This window comes from Oncorhynchus masou, chromosome 26 (assembly GCF_036934945.1).
Source record: "Oncorhynchus masou masou isolate Uvic2021 chromosome 26, UVic_Omas_1.1, whole genome shotgun sequence".
NCBI classification, from domain to species: Eukaryota; Metazoa; Chordata; class Actinopteri; order Salmoniformes; family Salmonidae; genus Oncorhynchus; species Oncorhynchus masou.
The window spans coordinates 2,706,961-2,725,168 of record NC_088237.1 but is presented as its reverse complement, the minus strand read 5'-3'; the positions used below and the strand labels follow the sequence as shown (position 1 = coordinate 2,725,168).

The window sequence follows — 18,208 nt, the reverse complement described above, 5'->3', positions numbered from 1 at the left end:
GCTGAAAATAAACGCAGTTGACAGTGAGAGGATGTTGTCTTTTTGTTGAGTTTAGTAGTAGTAGTAGTAGTTGTATTGACTGTGGTAGAAGTAGGCCTAATAGTAGTAGCAGTACACTGCAGTAGTAATTGTGACTGTTGTAGAGAGATAGGCTTAGTCAGGGAATCATATTGGTTAGCGGTGGTTAGTAGGGTAGCTATTGAATATTATTTAGTTTGTGTGGGATTGTTATTGGTGGATATTTTAGTGGGTTGGAGTCACGCCCTGACCTTAGAGAGCCTGTTAATTTCTCTATTTGGTTAGGTCAGGGTGTGATTTGGGTGGGCATTCTAGTTTTCTATTTCTTTGTTGGCCGGGTATGGTTCCCAATCAGAGGCAGCTGTCTATCGTTGTCTTTGATTGGGAATCATACTTAGGCAGCCTTGTTTCCACCTGAGTTTGTGGGATCTTGTTTTTGCACAGTTACTAGGTAGCCTGCAGAACGTTACGTTTGTGTATTCATTTGTTGTTTTGTTGGTGTTCATCAAAAAATAAAGAAAGATGTACACTTTCCACACTGCACCTTGGTCTCTTTCTAACGACGGACGTAACAGTTGGAGTGAGCTGTGTGGCATAATCAGTCTTAGAATGTGTCCTATAACTAGGAAATTCGGAAAGTTTCATGGCAATTAAGCAGCCAATCAACAGTGGGAAGTGGGCATAATTAAAGTAGTTGAAGCAGTTACTAAAACAGCTGTATCTCTTGATTGGTAGTTGGTGGTTCTGTTCTGATTACAGATTTGAATAGCATAGACTAAGATTTCATACGTTTTTGTCCAAGATGTAAGGAAAGTGGTCAAAACGGCAGTTGTTTCTAAAAGTTGAGAGAAAATATAGTTAATTCGGTTACTAAAACAGCTGTATCATTTGATTGGTAGAATATATTTCTCTTTTGATTCCAGGTTTGAATAGTGGTAAGGTAGATAATGATTTCATATGCTCTGAAGCCCGGTACAGATACAACAGCCGACATAAAGAGTGACGAGACAAAACTAGTCAATGTTGTGTTGCATAACAGCTGACTAAAGACGGGACATTCAGATCAAAAAGATGAAATGCACGGTTGAGACCGTTTCCATGGTAATGGTGCCTCTTTACAATGACAGGATTTCAACTTTGGAACAAAGTGGAATCCAGGCACCAGGAGAGCCTTCCCTTCCTCATCATTGCACCAGTGCATAAAGTCACCCTCGGCCTCCCGTGGCTCCAATGGCATGATCCCACCATCTCCTGGTTGAGCATGGAAATCACCAACCGGTCACCTGGATGCTGGAGGACCTGCCCCCGCGTCGCTCTCCAGCCTGACAACCCGGAGGTTTACCAGACTCTTCGGGAGGTGTTCTCCAAGACTCAAGCTACCTGTCTCCCTCCTCATTTCTCCTGGGACAATGCTATTGACTTACTAGAAGGCTCTGTGCCACCGCATCTACCCTCTGTTTGTGGTTGAGACTGAGGCCTTGGAGGAGTACATCCAGGTAGCTCCCCAACTTGGTTTTGTCCGCTCATCCACATCTGCTGCGTCGGCAGGCTTCTTTGTGACTAAGAAGGATGGGGGTCTGCGTCCCTGTTCAAAATCCAAGGGGGTAACGTTACACCCTTCAGCCATGGAACTGCTCCGCGAGGAGCCATATTTTTTATGAAGCTGGACCCGCAGAGTGCCTATCATCTTATCCACATCCAAGAAGGGGATGAGTGGAAAACGGCCTTCAGCTCGACGTCTGGGCACTATGAGTAATTGGTTATGCCTTATGGACTTTACAATGCTCCATCAGTGTTTCAGGCGTTCGTGAACGAGGTGTTCCGGGACATGATCAGGCGCCAGGTGGTCATGTATATCGACGACATCCTGGTCCACTCGGCCACCTTGGAGAATCACATCACTCATGTCTGAGTAGTCCTGAGACACCACCTGGAGAACTGCCTTTATGTTAAAGCTGAGAAGTCTCCTTAGGTCAAGGTCTCATTGGAATACTGGATTAGCTCACAGGTGGTGAGCATGGATGAAAGGAAGATCAAAGTATTCAGTCTGTCCCAACCACCATAAAGGGGCTCCAACGGTTTCTGTGTTTGCCAACCTCTACCGTTGGTTCATTAAGAACTTCAGCTCCATTGGCTCTCCCCTCACCTCTCTTCTCAAGGGTGGTCCTTGTAAATTGGTCCTGCAGCGGATGAAGTCTTCCGCCTACTGATGGGGCTTTTCTCCTACGCCCCATTGCTGAGACACCCAGATCCTAATCTGCCCTTCGTGGTGGAGGTGGACGCCTCGGAAGTGGACATGGAACCATCCTGTCCCAACATCAAGGTAGCCCACAAAAATTGTATCCATGTGCATACTTCTCAAACAATGAGAGAGGAACTGCAGAGAGGAACTTTGATGTCAGTGACCGTTGGCATTAGAGGAGTGGAGAAACTGGCTGGAGGGCGCCAAGGACCATTTCTCATCCTCACTGACCATGGAACCTGGAGTACATATGGACGGTGAGGTGAATGAACCCAGGCCAAGCAAGGTGGGCCCTTTGCTTCAGCAGATTCCACTTCACCCTGTCATATTGGCCAGCTTATAAGAACACCAAAGCCGATGCCCTGTCCCGTCTCCACGATTCAGAAGAGGTTCCGATCCCGAGTGCTCCCATCATTCCACCCTCTAGAACTGTTGCTCCCGTGCTCTGGGACGTAGATGTGGACATCCGCAAGCCTCTGGAGTGCGAACCTGCGCCTGCTATATGCCCTCCAGCGTGCATATACGTTCTCACGGGGGTAAGGGATCGGCCTTTGATTTGGGCACACATCCCTCGTTGCAGGACACCCAGATATCACCCACACTATCAATCCCTCTCTGATAATTACTGGTGGCCCACCTTGGCGCAGGACGTCACCCGCTATATAAATTCCAGCTCAGTATGAGCCCAAATCAAATCTCCCCAGCACGCGCCAGCAGGGAAACTACTACCCCTTTGGGTGCCTCATCGACCTTGGTCACGTCTGTCCATAAACTGATCTCCCCCTTTCTGATGGTTTTACCACTATATTATGGTTGTTGACATTTTATCAATTTCTCTGGTCTACTTACCGCTCTCCAGGTCACTGAGGCACTATTCCAGCAGGTGTTCTGGCACTATGGCCTTCCAGAGGACATCGTCTCTGACCATGGTTCCTAATTCACATTGCGGTTATGGAGAAGCTGGGGGCCAGGGGTCAGTCTCACATTCGGGTACCAGCCTCAGTCTGACGAGAAGGTGGAGAGGATCAACCAGGAGCTGGGGAGGTTCCTAATGAGTCACTGCCAGAACCGACAGGGGACAGGGGAGTTTCTAACCCTGGGCAGAGTACGCCCAGAACTCACTTTGGCACTCCTCCACAGGGGCTGACTCCCTTCCAGTGTGTTCTGGGATACCAACCGAGCCAGAATGTGGCCCCTGCAATGGACGAGTGGTTCCGGCGCGTGTGTAACGCTACCCATGTGAGGCTCCAGCACGCCCTCCGTCGTCAGAAGACATGAAAGGATGGTGAGATCCGGGAGTTGTGGACGATAAGTCACCTCATTGACCCTCCGCAGGACCTTGAAGGGCCCCACAAACTGGGGACTCGGCTTCCGGCAGGGCTGGCGGCGCAGGAGATTCCTGGTGGAGAGCCAGACGCGATCGTCAGGATGAAACACGGGAGCCTCACTACTGTCATGCTTCCTCCCGCCCCTTCTTCCCAGTGCTCGACGTCGCCGGTCTACTAACCATCAGCCCAGAAAACAATCATGTTCCCCATCATTACGCACACCTGGTCATCATTATCTACTTGATTACTCCCCTTATATTTAGCACTCCATAGACAGCAGTCACTAGGTAGTATTGTTTTGATACAAGTTCTGTACGTGTTTTGTTTTTATTTATCTGCATTTATCATTATTAAACTTATCTTCTGCACTTGCTTCCTGTCTCCAGGTATATTACATTAGTGTGGTCTTAGCTGCTGTATCTAGACCGAGTTTAAGTATTTGTCTAACTTGTTGGGAAATTGTTCAACATTTGAGAGAAAAAGTAGTTGATGTGGATATAAAGCAGATGTATCTCTGAATTGGTAGACACAATTTCTGTTTGAATTTGTATTTATTATGGATCCCCATTAGCTACTGCCAAGGCACTCTTCCTGGGGTACGTCAAAATTAAGGCAGTTATACAATTTAAAAAACATTACAATATATTCATTACAGAATTCACAACACACTAAGAGTGTGCCTTCAGGCTCATACCTCAATACCACATATCTACAACGCAAAATCCATATGTACGTGCGTATGTTATCGTGTGTGTATGCATGTGTGTTTGTGTTACTTCACAGTCTATGCTGTTCCTTCAGGTGTATTTGTACCTGATTTTGAATCTGATTCTACTGATTGCATCAGTTACCTGATATGGAATAGAGTTCCATGTAGTCATGGCTCAACATAGTACTTTGCGCCTCCCATAGTCTGTTCTGGATTTGGGGACTGTGAAGAGACCTCTGGCATGTTATGTCGGATATGCATGGCTGTCCGAGGTGTGTGCTAGTATTTTAAACAGACAGCTCAGTACCTTCAGCTTATCAACACTTCTTACAAGTAATGAAGTCACTCTTCCACTTTGAGCCATGAGAGATTGACATGAATGTCATTAATGTTACCTCGCAGTGTACTTTTAAGGGCCAGCCGTGCTGCCCTGTTCAGAGCCAACTGCAATTTTCCCAAGTCCCTCTTTATGGCACCTGACCACACGACTGAACAATAGTCCAGGTGTGACAAAACCAGGGCCTGTGGGACCTGCCCTGTTGATAGTGCTGTTAAGGCAGAGCAGCACATTTTTATGGACAGACTTCTCCCCATCGTAGGTATTGTTGCTCTGATTTGAATAGCAGCATAGTTGACTATGATTTCATATGTTCTAACCTATTGTGAAAGTGGTCAAAATAGCTGATTTGTGTTAAGTCACAATGTTTAAGTAAATTGAAAACATCTCTTTAAAAAATCTCTTCGGTTTTAGAGGACTACAAAATCTAGGCACACTAGTCTGGACAGGTTTGCACTTTTAAAAGTTTGCATGGCATTTTTAGCTTAAACGGTGTATGAAAAATAGTTCCAAAGAATAAGTATGTAGAAAAGGAAATGTAAATCAAACGTGGTGTGCTTGCTTGTGTAACGGTTTTCTATATGCGAAGGAGAGTCGGACCAAAATGCGGCGTGGCTATTGTGATTCATATTTTAATGAAACAAGGAAAAACACGAATCAATACGAAAACAACAAACGTAACACAAAAACCGAAACAGCCTATACTGGTGCAAACTAACACACGACAGAAACAAGGACATAAGGACAATCACCCACGAAACACTCAAAGAATATGGCTGCCTAAATATGGTTCCCAATCAGAGACAACGATAAACACCTGCCTCTGATTGAGAACCACTTCAGACAGCCATAGACTAACCTAGAACACCCCACTAAGCTACAATCCCAATACCTGTGAAAAAACCCCAAGACAAAACCCACCACATACAAAAATCCATGTCATACCCTGGCCTGACCAAATAGATAAAGAAAACACAAAATACTAAGACCAGGGCGTGACAGCTTGCCTTGACGTATTTACGGTTGTGAAATAGTAAACTTAAGAGAAGTGGCAAATCCAAAATGCACCATTAAAGGCTATGGAGCTTTTATGCAAATATGAAACAAATATAAATACTATCAAAAAGCTTCTGCCAAGTAATGTAAGTTGAGTCAGTCTGCACATTTCAACGTTGGTGTGGTGTTTGGAGCATAAACGGTTCAAGAACAGTGGCGAATCCATATATTTCCTAATGAAACCTATAGGGTGCCATCTAAGACAGTCTAATAGTATTACTTACTGGCTGCCCAGGTGGTCCAGAGAACCCATGTTTCCCAGGGAGACCCTGTTAAAACATTAGGTACTGTTAGAGTCGATCCTAGCAGTGGAGTCAACTGACAAAACAGAAGAAGTTTGGGTGTGACCAAAAACAATAGAGCAAACCCATTAGGCGTAACATGTAGAGCCTAGTAATGTAAACCAATAATCACATGCAGTCAATCACACACACTGTTTTCCAAACACACTCCATACCCGTGAGCCTTTGGGTCCTGACAATCCAGGAAAGCCAAGATTTCCCTGTGAATCCAAATACATGCAGCCAGTTGGCAACACATTTAATGAACACAAAATCATTCTAAAATCTCACCACACAAAACGATTGTTTACTGACACAATGTTTCAACACACAGGCATGCAAACATACACACACTCACATAAAGAATAATGGAAAATAGTATTTACTATGAGACTGACACACACACACACACACACACACACACACACAAACACACACACACACACACACCTATATCTCATGTAATAACAAATACAGTTAGACTCTCACCTTAGGGCCAAAAGGTCCAGGATTACCTTCAAAACCTGGATAACCAACCACTCCTGGCAACCCATCATAACCTGGATACCCAGGCTCACCCTGTGAAGAGAGAGAGAGAAGAGAGAACATTGATAAATAAAGGAAAGAGAGATGTTTTTTTTCTTCTAGTTTTTCATTGTTACTCATGCAGAATTACTACAATGTCCAGTTATCAAACAACAGGCTAGAAGAACTGCAGTACCACCTTCAGCTAATGTAACACCATATTCATTGACTAGCAGCAGTCATTTCAATTGGTAAAACACACTTCTTGATAGAACTGCTCTACAAATTCCTTACTGATTTGTGATCGAGAAATAAATCACCATTACTGTTCCCAACAGACATAGCAATCACACATTCACTAACCAACGCACATTCTAGTCCCTTTCTTTAAGCTCAGTCCTTCATGCACTAAGGTACAGGTGTGTGACAGCAGTGATAACATCTAGGCCTTTGGGAGTCAACGCGTTCACACACACCATGAGATATCATTAGATAATTATAGACTCACAAAAGCACGCACACACACACATATACACACACGCACGCACACACACAAATACACACACACACACCTGAGGTAATGAACTATCTGGGTGGCCAAACCCTGACACCAGTTCCCTAGCAACTAAACAGTTCAAGCTGCTCACCAGCACAAGTGGGTTTTGTATCTATATGCAGTCAGAGAGTAACAGTTCACACCTGTCACACCTGTCACACCTGACTCAGCAAACTAACAAGCAACACTAAATGGATTGCAAACAGGTTAGCATAACTATAAACAAACAAAAAATTGTTGTTCTAAATATTAGCTAGCTGGTGTGATGACTTTCCCTCCTGGATGGAGATCAACGGTGCCATTTAACCAAAGATTTCAAGACCCCCCTCTCCTGGGGAAGTGGGGCAGTTTTATGACGGTCGTAAATACATTGTAGGAACTGTCTCTCCATAGCCATGCAGTATTGAGGGGAAAGAACCCTTTTGATACAAGGATATTCTTCCCGCCAAAACTACAACATCCAAAAGTATATAAGTGAAACAATATTCCTAACACAAAGAATGTGGGAAATGGTCGGGAGGGACATAAGAACAATCATGTCAGATCATTTATGGTTTGGTGATATCATTAAAAATGTTAGTACGGAAACATTGTAACTTTAGCAGCTTTCACAATGTATATATCAGACTTACATCTAAATGTTGCCAAACTTATATGATTAAATATGAAACTATTTCTGAAAAGACAGCAACGTGATTTTAGCCTTCTAAATGAGAAATTGTATTTCATATAATATTTTATCAGGTCAGTAACCACGTCCACGTGAGCACAGACATTATGCCAGCATGAAGGAATGCCCCTTTTGACGAGAGCACTTCAAATGGACTCCTAACTAAATTTACATTAGACCAGAAAATGTGGAACAGTGGCTCCACATTGATATGGTTGCCATTTTAATATATCAAAACAGGCCGAGTTGCTACCGGTGTGTAGAGTGGTTCTAGCTGTATCCTCAATAATCAACCATTAAGACCAGCCAACAGTGCAAGCTGAACGTGACAAAAGGTTTAAAAACTACAAGCCCAGAAAATTCTATGACAATGAATTCTATGACATTCAGACTCTCGACGAGTGAAGAGGAAGACTATACCAAACATTCTCAGTCTGCAGCTGGGTAAGGTAACGTAGTCTAGGACACTCTACCGAAGACTAGAGACAAAGAACAATTTCCTTTCATCACCATAGATACCACTAAAGGATCTATTCTAACAAGCCTCTTTGAACACTGCATGGTACAACTCTGGAGGACCCGTTCCAAAAGACACTCCGAAACCAAGCAGCTACGACTACAAAGGGCATGGTAAACTTGTCAGGATTTGGCCAGGGTTGTTCCGGTTTTTGGTCACTAGATGCCCCCATTGTGCTTTTTTGACCTTTTGCTTTCCCTTGATCCCCATTATTATTTGCACCTGTGCCTCGTTTACCCTGATTGTATTTAAACCCTTAGTTTCCCTCAGTTCTTTGCTCTGTGTTTGTATGTTAGCACCCAGCCCTAGTATTCTGTGAACTCTTGTTGATTCTGGTGGACGCTCTTGTGGAATTCTGTTTTTTGTTCTTGTTTATTTATTTTTGAGTATCTTTTGAGGCTTTTTATGCTATACCTACCACCTTGTGGATTAACCTTTTTGTCTTGGAGGATTACCTTGTGGATTACCTTGTTCTTGTGGAATTCCTTTTGAGGTTGTGGAGTTACATGTTTTCCTGAAGGACTTCACTTTTTACTTTATTAAATACACCGTCTCAAGTACTGCTGTGTCTGCCTCATCTTCTGGGTTCTGCCGACTATTCGTGGCTCAGTTGGTTAAGTGACTGTTTCTCACTCCGGAGACCCGGGTTCGTAACCGGGTCCTGACAAACCTCTGATGGACAACCAGAGACTTACACAACCAGAGACTTCTGTCAAACTGATTTTCCATAGATGGACCAGGCAATTTCACCAAAGAGAGAAGACAAATTCATTCAAGAGTAAATACATATACATTGCAATTATTTTCAAATGAGCGGTCATTCATGTGCAAAGTATTCACATTCCCATGAGTATAGTTTTCCAACTGTATGTACGATAAGTTGACTCTCTGTCTCTACCCCTCCTTACATGCCCCTCCCTTTTCATTATGTACCAAGCCGTCATATCGTGTTAGTCCACTAGGGACTTTTCAATGCATTATGTTAGTAATCGATGTATAATCTATCCTGTGGTTGTGTTTATGTAATTCTGTGTGTTTATTTAGTTAGTTAGTAAATAAATAACTAAGTCAATTTGTGTATCGCTGAATCATCAAGCAGACTAGGGTTCGTGCAGATTTAAAGTCAACGACATTCAGAATGAGACTATGAGGTAATAATAATTAATGGATGACTTATATGATAACGATATTTCCTCCAACGTTTTAATGAAAAACTGCCTCTCGGTCCGAAAAAACACACGTTTTTTGGAGACTTGTGGGGGGAATTCTGCTTTCGGTAGCTTGATTGAGTCCAGACTGAGGAGAAATCTGCACAGAATGCATCCCTGACCACAAAGCAACTTTTGTGCGTCTAGAACCATCTTTTCAATGCGATCTTCGTATTCTGATAGCATAAGTTGCATGTAAGTGTCAAGTGTAGACATGACCTTGCAGCTGGGGGCAGTCATATCACAGTTTGCAACCTACGGTCACCGGGCCAAATCCTCAAGTGAGATCAGGTTCCGTATTCACAAAGAAGATCTAGAATTAAATTGGATTAGGTGTTTTCTTGCAGAGAATGGAAATGTGGCTATATACTCACAACCCAACCCAAGAAGACACACATACCCCTGAGAGGCTGGAAGTAATGGGTCGACTACAAAGGAGCGCCCCTGGAGCAAATATTGGGTGCCTTGCTAAAGGGCACAATAACAGGCGATGGTAACTAGAACGAGGTCAGTGACCCAGATTTTACCGTCTGAACTGGGACTCAAACTGGCAACCCTCTGGTTGCTGGCCTACTTCTCTAACCACTAGGTAACCTGCCACTCTGTATCAGTTTTGCCTTTAAGATCATAATTAATAAGATAAATTTCAGGATTTGACCAGGATTGTTCCGGTTTTGGCCACTAGATGCCCCAAATTGTGCTTTTTGACCCTTTTGTTTTCCCTTGTTTCCAGTTATTATTTGCACCTGTGCCTTGTTTCCCTTGAATGTATTGAAACCCTTAGTTTTCCTCAGTTCTTTGCTCTGTGTTTGAATGTTAGCACCCAGCCCCTGCGATGCTGTGAACATTTGTTGCCCCAGTTGGACTCTTGTGGTAATCTGTTTTTGTTCTCGTTTATTTATTTTTGATTATCTTTTGAGGCTTTTTTCTGCTGTACCTACCACCTTGTGGATTTACCTTTTGACTTTATGGATTTACCTTTTTCTCTTGGAATTACTTTTGACGTTGTGGATTTATATTTTTGCCTGAAGAACTTTCCTTTTTACTTTATTAAAACACAGTCTCAAGTACTGCTGTGTCTGCCTCATCTTCTGGGTTCTGCCGACTATTAGTGGCTCAGTTTGCTAAGTGACTGTTTCTCACAACAGAGACCCGAGTTCGTAACGGGGTCTTGACAATAACATGGACAGGGGGACCTGATCCTAAATCAGCACTTCTACTCCAAGAAGCTTTATGAATACGGAGTGACTGTTCTTGTCCTGAAGATTTTCTGCGTGTGCGGATCCATAGACATTTAAACTAGTAGATAGTTGTAGCACTGAATTCATCCATGTATACCTATGGAAAACTCTCAATGGCGCATGAAGCCTGGACTTATTTGAATTTGAAATGTGCCATATTGCTGAATGGCACCAAAAGAATCGCTAAGGATCATGGTGAAAGTGACTGTAACTAGCAAAGGATCATGGTCGATGTAGAAGTTGTAATCCTGCCTGAGCGAGTCAAGCGTGCATGAGAATCTCCTCGTAGCCTGCTGGCCGGTGATTTTTTGTATATGTATTTATTAAGGATGCCAGGGCAGCAGCTACTCTTCCTTGGGTCCAGCAACATTAAGGCAGTTATATACAATAAGAAATCTGACATGGTATTACATTTCATAACATTTTTCACAACACATTAAGTGTTTGTCCAAGGCCACTACCCTACTACAACATATCTACAATACAAAATCCATGTGTACGTGTGTGTAGAATGTGTGCATCATTGGTTTGGATGTATGTGTCTTTGCCTGTGTGTGATTGGTCTGTGTCAGCACGTGGTCCTGTGTGACAAATGTAGTAGTCAGAATGGATCATAAATTAATTTCATATCTTGATACTGTATGTATGTTGTTTAAAAATTACCCTGGGAATTGAACTTGATCATAATAAACATATTTTAGAGGCCGAAACGTCAGAACCCCCCAAAAATTGGCCCGTTCTGGTGATCACATTTTACATAGGATTTCTAGAGCAGTCCAGGGCTTTTGGCACCACTAGGTTGCTATGCAGTAGCCGACCAGGAGAGCTCTTGACTTCACGCTCCAGACTGGACACTAGGGTCCTGTGAGATTAATGTTCTGCGCATTTGTTTATGCTCTACTTTATGCTCTGCCCTACTCATAGAGAATAGGCTACTACGGCAAAAAAACTGTAATACCTTGTGTTTCACCGAGTCGTGGCTGAATGACGACACAGATAATATACAGTTGGCTGGGTTTTCCGTGCACTGGCAGGACAGAACAGCTACATCTGGTAAGACAAGGGGTGATGGTGTGTGTCTATTTGTCAATAACAGCTGGTGCACAATTTCTAATATTAAGGAAGTCTTGAGGTATTGCTCGCCTGAAGTAGAGTACCTCATGATAAGCTGTAGACCACACTATCTACCAAGAGAGTTTTCATCTGTATTTTTCGGAGCCGTCTGCTCACCACCACAAACCAATGCTACACTCAACAAGCTGTATAAGGCCATAAGCAAACAAGAAAATGCTCACCCAGAAGCGGTGCTCCTAGTGGGCCGGGGACTTTAACCTGTTGAAACTCTGGGGGCGCTATATCATTTTTGGATAAAAAGACGTGCCCGTTTTAAGCGCAATATTTTGTCACAAAAAGATGCTCGACTATGCATATAATTGGTAGCTTTGGAAAGAAAACACTCTGACATGTCCAGAACTGCAAAGATATTCTCTGTGCGTGCCCTAGAACGTGAGCTACAGGCAAAACCAAGATGAGACGGCATCCAGGAAATGAGCAGGATTTTTGAGGCTCCGTTTTCCATTGTCTCCTTATATGGCTGTGAATGCGAGAGGAGTGAGTCTGCCCTTTCTGTCGTTTCCCCAAGGTGTCTGCAGCATTGTGACGTATTTGTAGGCATATCATTGGAAGATTGACCATAAGAGACCACATTTACCAGGTGTCCGCCCGGTGTCCTGCGCCGAAATTGGTGCGCAAAACTCAGCTGCAAGTATTTTTCCATGGAATTCAGAGAAGAAAGCAGGCTTCCACGAACGATATATCAATGAAGAGATATGTGAAAAAACACCTTGAGGGTTGATTCCAAACAACGTTTGCCATGTTTCGGTCGATATTATGGAGTTAATTCGGAAAAAGTTTGACGTTGTAGGTGACTGAATTTTCGGTTAGTTTCGGTAGCCAAATGTGATGTACAAAACGGAGCGATTTCTCCTACACAAAGACGCTTTCAGGAAAAACTGCACATTTGCTATGTAACTGAGAGTCTCCTCATTGAAAACATCCGAAGCTCTTCAAAGGTAAATGATTTTATTTATTTGGTTATCTGGTTTTTGTGAAAGTGTTGCGTGCTAAATGCTACTCAAAATGCTAAGCTAGCTTAGCATACTCTTACACAAATTAGTGAATTGCTATGGTTCAAAAGCATATTTTGAAAATCTGAGATGACAGTGTTGTTAAGAAAAGGCTAAGCTTGAGAGTAGGCGCATTATTTTCATTTTATTTGCGATTTTCAGAAATCGTTAACGTTGCGTTATGCTAATGAGCCTGAGGCTTTAGTCACGATCCCGGATCCGGGATGGGGAGTTTCAGTGCAGGCAAACTTAAATCCGTTTGACCTCATTTCTACAAGCATGTCACATGTGCAACCACCTTCACTCCCCACACAGAGACACATACAAAGCTCTCCCTCGCCCTCCATTTTCCAAATCTGACCACAATTCTATCCTCCTGATGCCTGCTTACAAGCAAAAACTAAAGCAGGAAGTACCAGTGACTCGCTCAATGCTGAAGTGATCAGATGACGCGGATGCTATACGACTGTTTTTCTGTGCCTAAGAAAGTGAAGGTAACCAGCCTAAATTACTACCGCCCCGGAACACTCACATCGGTAGCCATGAAGTGCTTTAAAAGGCTGGTCATGGCTCAGATCAACAGCATCATCCAGGCAATGATGCAATCAGTCAGAATGCTCTTGATGGTGCAGCTGTAGAACTCTTTGAGGATCTGAGGGCCCATGCCAAATCTTTTCATTTTCCTGATGGGGAATAGGCTTTGTTGTGCCCTCTTCATGACTGTCTTGGTGTGTTTGGACCATGATAGTTTGTTGGTAATGTGGACACAAAGGAGCTTGAAACTCTCGACCCGCTTCACTACAGCCTTGTCGATGGGAATAGGGGCGTGTTCGGCCCTCCTTTTCCTGTAGTCCAAGATCAGCTCCATTGTCTTGCTCATATCGAGGGAGAGGTTGTTGTCCTGGCACCACACTGCCAGGTCTTTGACCTCCTCCCTATAGGCTGTCTCATCGTTGTCAGTGATCAGGCCTACCACTGTTGTGTCATCAGCAAACTTAATGATGCTGTTGGAGTTGTGACTGGCCGTGCAGTCATGTGTGAACAGGGAGTACAGGAGGTGATTGAGCAAGCACCCTTGAGGGTGTTGAGGATCAGCGTGGCAGATGTGTTGTTACCTACCCTTACCACCTGGGGGCGGCCCGTCAGGAAGTCCAGGATCCAGTTGCAGAGTATGATTAAGATGTGGCTAATTTTGTACAGTTGGATACTCTTCCAAAGCCACTAATCACTCCCCCATTCCTAACCAGAAGCAAATACTTGACATGTCTCCCAGAAGATTGGGACCAAGTGACGGTAAAAGGAAAGTGTCATTGCTGCTTATCAACCGTTGGGACCCAAAGTTTACACTGTAACGAGGGTGTCCACAAAGGGGTGGGGTGTAGATCGGCCATGGGATGAGAGATGTGTACCTAACCTGAGCACAGGGAAGTATTATCCACAGATACTCACTGTCACTGTCGCAGAACATAGGATATTATAGGAGATGTTCGTGGCTGAAGAAACAGGTCGGAGTTGGAAGACAGGTAGGGAGTATCTGAAAGATTCAGTCCTAGATCAATTGGTGAACCACAAAGGCAATAGGGGATCAGGAGCAGGAGACAGATTCAATGTAATAGTTATTCATCAAGGCAGTCGAGGTAGGGACAGCAACTGAAGCAGCGGTAGTAGCGGTGAAGGATGCTATAGTAATAGCATGGAACTGGATTACGGCGCAAATGACGGGTATCTTGAAGTATGCATCATGGCCAGTGTTAGTGGTTCCTTTTCACCTTCTGAATGCGTTGATGTTGAAACATGTATACAGTGCTGATTTGCCATTATTAATTATGCATAGCTTAACGCATTATTAATACTTGTTATGTTTTGTTTTTTCTTTTGGTTTTCAAGTCTTGTGATATCACTCTTTGGAACCCGAAGGAGGAAAGGGAGAAAGTCAAAAGCTGCAGCTGAAATGTCATTATCAGTTGTGCAACAAGAGGAGGAATAAGAGTGTGCATAGTGTGATTATAAATCAGGCCATAAGTCTCAGAAGTGTAAACCTACAAATCAACTGAGAATGTTAACCCTGTCAAACGTACCATCACATCGTTCTAGAGTGGTCCCTGAAGCTTACGGTCACACCCGCTTATTTAGAGCGCTTATTTAGAACGGACAGTTTCGAATGATGCAACAATGAGCTGGCCACACTTTTTTCAGAAACTATTTACAGAAACACAGTCCTTACAAAGTTATGTCCAGAATGTGAATCATAAGGCTAGAGAAATGTATCAACAAATATTACGAAAACAAGCAACACTAAAACATAATGGAGAGTAAACATTGAGAATCAACCTCCAAATTAAAACGCAACTCCTCCACGGATACAAACAATTTATACTTTTTACCACTGGTACTGGTAAGTGTAGAAAGTGATCTGTAAAATTCAATAAGTGACAAACTGGGCATGCTTTAATTAGTCAGTAAGGATATAAAGGAGTTGAAGGCGAGCCTTGAAACAAGTGACGAAAGAGCTATGATAATGGCAACAAACAAAAAAACCCAGCTAAATGAACTAGGAGAACATCTTTCAGGAGAGAAGCCTTACTAGACATACAGACTAGATCTATGAGAGAACATCTAGTACTTACGGGTATCCAAGAAAGAGAAGGAGAAGTTCCTGAAAACATAGAAGGAAGGAATTCTTTCTTACAACACTTCAAATCACACTCGATGCTGTCGATAAAATCCAACTCGAACGTGTACTCCGTTTCGGACAAAGGTATGAGCGTCCAATCGTTGCCAAATTTGCTTTCTTTAAAGGATAAAGTAATGGTTAAAAGCCTGGGTAAAAGACTCGCTGGCATGAAAATAAGCATGAATGAGCAGTTCCAGAGGGAGATTGCAGAACGGTGCAAAGTTCTGTATCCAATCTTCAAGAGAATAGATTAAAAGGGAAGTGTGTAGCTCTCGTAGTTGATAAACTGTATATTGACAACCAACCAAATGTTCCGAGTGTCACGAGTCTGACAGAGGGTGGTTTCTATTCCCGGTCGGGTGGCGCTCGGCGGTCGTCGTCCCCGGCCTATTAGCTGCCACTGATTGTCTTTTCTCCCCCTCCTTGTATGTTTATTGGTAGCACCTGTGTGTATGATTAGTTTGTCTTTATTAGACAGCCGGCCCGCCTGGTTGTTGTGCGGGATTAGTCTTTGTAACTTTCTGCTCTGTATCAGAGGAACGTGTTAGTTCCTAGTCGTGCCTTTTTTGAATCGTCATTTTGACATTCCCTGTGTTTTGGGGCCGTGATCATTGTTAGCACCCTGAGGTGCGTTTAGTGCATTAAAGAGCACAGCATTGTACTCTCTGTCTCCTGCCTTTGACTCCACACCCACGACACCCGGATTGTTACAGAATCCCGCACCTAAATTAAATGGAGTCAGCAGGAGCAGCAGCCAACCCCCTCCCATCGATGGGTTCTTCACCACACCATCGTCCTCCATCGGATCGGATCTGCGATGGATCAAGTAATGGAGAGAATGGACCGATGGGAGAGGAGTGGTGGTCTCCTCTCTCCACCTTCGGCACCCCCGGCTCCGGACTCCCCATCTCCCGACTCCAGCACCCTCCGTCTGACGCTACCAAGTGCTTATGATGGAGCGGCGGCGGGTTGCCAGGGGTTTTTACTTCAGCTGGAGCTATACCTGGCCACCGTCAGGCCTAGTCCCTCGGGAGCGGAGAGGGTGAGTGTCCTAATCTCCTGCCTCACGGGTCGTGCTCTGGAGTGGGCGAATGCAGTCTGGAATGGCCCAGACTCAGCACGGGAGCACTACCCAGAGTTTTCCCGCCGCTTCCGTGCCGTGTTTGATCACCCTCCAAACGGCCGAGCGGTGGGAGAACGACTTTTCCATCTCAGGCAGGAGAGGAGGCGCGCCCAGGATTACGCGCTGGAGTTCCTGACCTTGGCAGCAGGATCTGGGTGGAACGACAGGGCCCTTATAGACCACTACAGGTGTAGTCTCCGGGAGGACGTCCGCAGGGAGTAAGCGTGTCGGGACACCGCTCTGTCACTGGATGAGCTGTTAGACATGTCTATTCGACTGGACAATCTGCTGGCTGCCCGCGGGAGTTCGGAGAGGGACCTGTGCGTTTCACCACCCAGCCCCTCCGCTCCCATTCCGATGGAGTTGGGAGGGGCTGTGCCGAGGGGTACCGGAGGAGGAGGCCTTCCCTGCACCAACTGTGGTCGGAGAGGACACACGTCTGATCGGTGCTGGGGGGGTCCGTCTGGGAGTAGAGATGGCAGGCCGAACGCTTCTCGATCACCCCAGGTGAGTCAGCATCAAACTCACCCAGAACTCCTTGTTGGCCACCTGTTTGTCTTAACTTTTTTCCTTCACTTTTTTCCCTCTTCCCAGCATAGGGCGCTAGTCGATTCAGGCGCAGCTGGGAACTTTATGGATCGCGGACTCGCCCTTAAGTTAGGGGTTCCGCTTGTGCCGATAGATTCTCCCTTTCCCGTGCACTCCCTAGATAGCCGGCCATTAGGGTCAGGGGTGGTCAGGGAGACCACGGTCCCACTGGACATGGTGACGCAGGGGAATCATAGGGAGCGCATCAGTCTTTTTATTATTGATTCGCCTGCGTTTCCAGTGGTGCTGGGGATTCCCTGGCTGGCCCGGCACAATCCTAAAATTTCGTGGAGACAGGGGGTTCTCCAGGGGTGGTCAGAGGAGTGTTCTGGAAGGTGCTTGGGAGTTTCCATCGGTGCCACGTCGGTGGAGAATCCAGACCAGGGTTCCACCGTGTGCATTCCCCCCGAGTATGCCGATTTGGCAATCGCTTTCAGTAAAGTGAAAGCGACTAAATTACCACCTTATCGACCGGGAAGGGATTGTACGATAGATCTCCGGGTAAACGCTGCGCTTCCCAAGAGTCACGTGTACCCGTTGTCCCAGGAGGAGACGTTGGCGATGGAGACATATGTCACGGAGTCGCTGGGACAGGGGTACATTCGGCCCTCCATCTCACCCGTCTCCTCGAGTTTCTTTTTTGTGAGGAAAAAGGAGGGAGGTTTGCGTCCGTGTATTGATCATAGAGGTCTAAACGCCATCACAGTGGGGTATAGTTACCCTCTACCTCTCATCGCTACGGCGGTGGAATCATTCCACAGAGCACAGTTCTTCACAAAACTGGATCTCAGGAGCGCATATAGTCTGGTGCGTATTCAGAAGGGAGATGAGTGGAAAACCGCATTTAGTACCACATCAGGCCACTATGAGTACCTCGTCATGCCGTATGGGTTAAAGAATGCTCCAGCCATTTTTCAATCCTTTGTAGACGAGATTCTCAGGGACCTGTGCGGCAGGGAGTGGTTGTTTATATTGATGACATTCTGATCTACTCGGCCGCATGTGTCTT

At 44.8% G+C, this 18,208-nt stretch overlaps 1 protein-coding gene across 2 annotated transcripts in view; it reads right to left on the bottom strand.

The window, feature by feature from the left end:
- Positions 1-18,208, bottom strand: part of col4a3 (collagen, type IV, alpha 3) — a 142,935-nt gene that overhangs the window by 83,198 nt on the left and 41,529 nt on the right. For both annotated transcript variants that reach the window (XM_064938105.1, XM_064938106.1), the window contains 3 exons: positions 6,461-6,550; positions 6,148-6,192; positions 5,915-5,959 (listed from right to left, as the gene is read on the bottom strand). In XM_064938105.1, the coding sequence (XP_064794177.1) occupies positions 5,915-5,959; positions 6,148-6,192; positions 6,461-6,550 (180 nt within the window). The remainder of the gene's footprint in view (positions 1-5,914; positions 5,960-6,147; positions 6,193-6,460; positions 6,551-18,208) is intronic.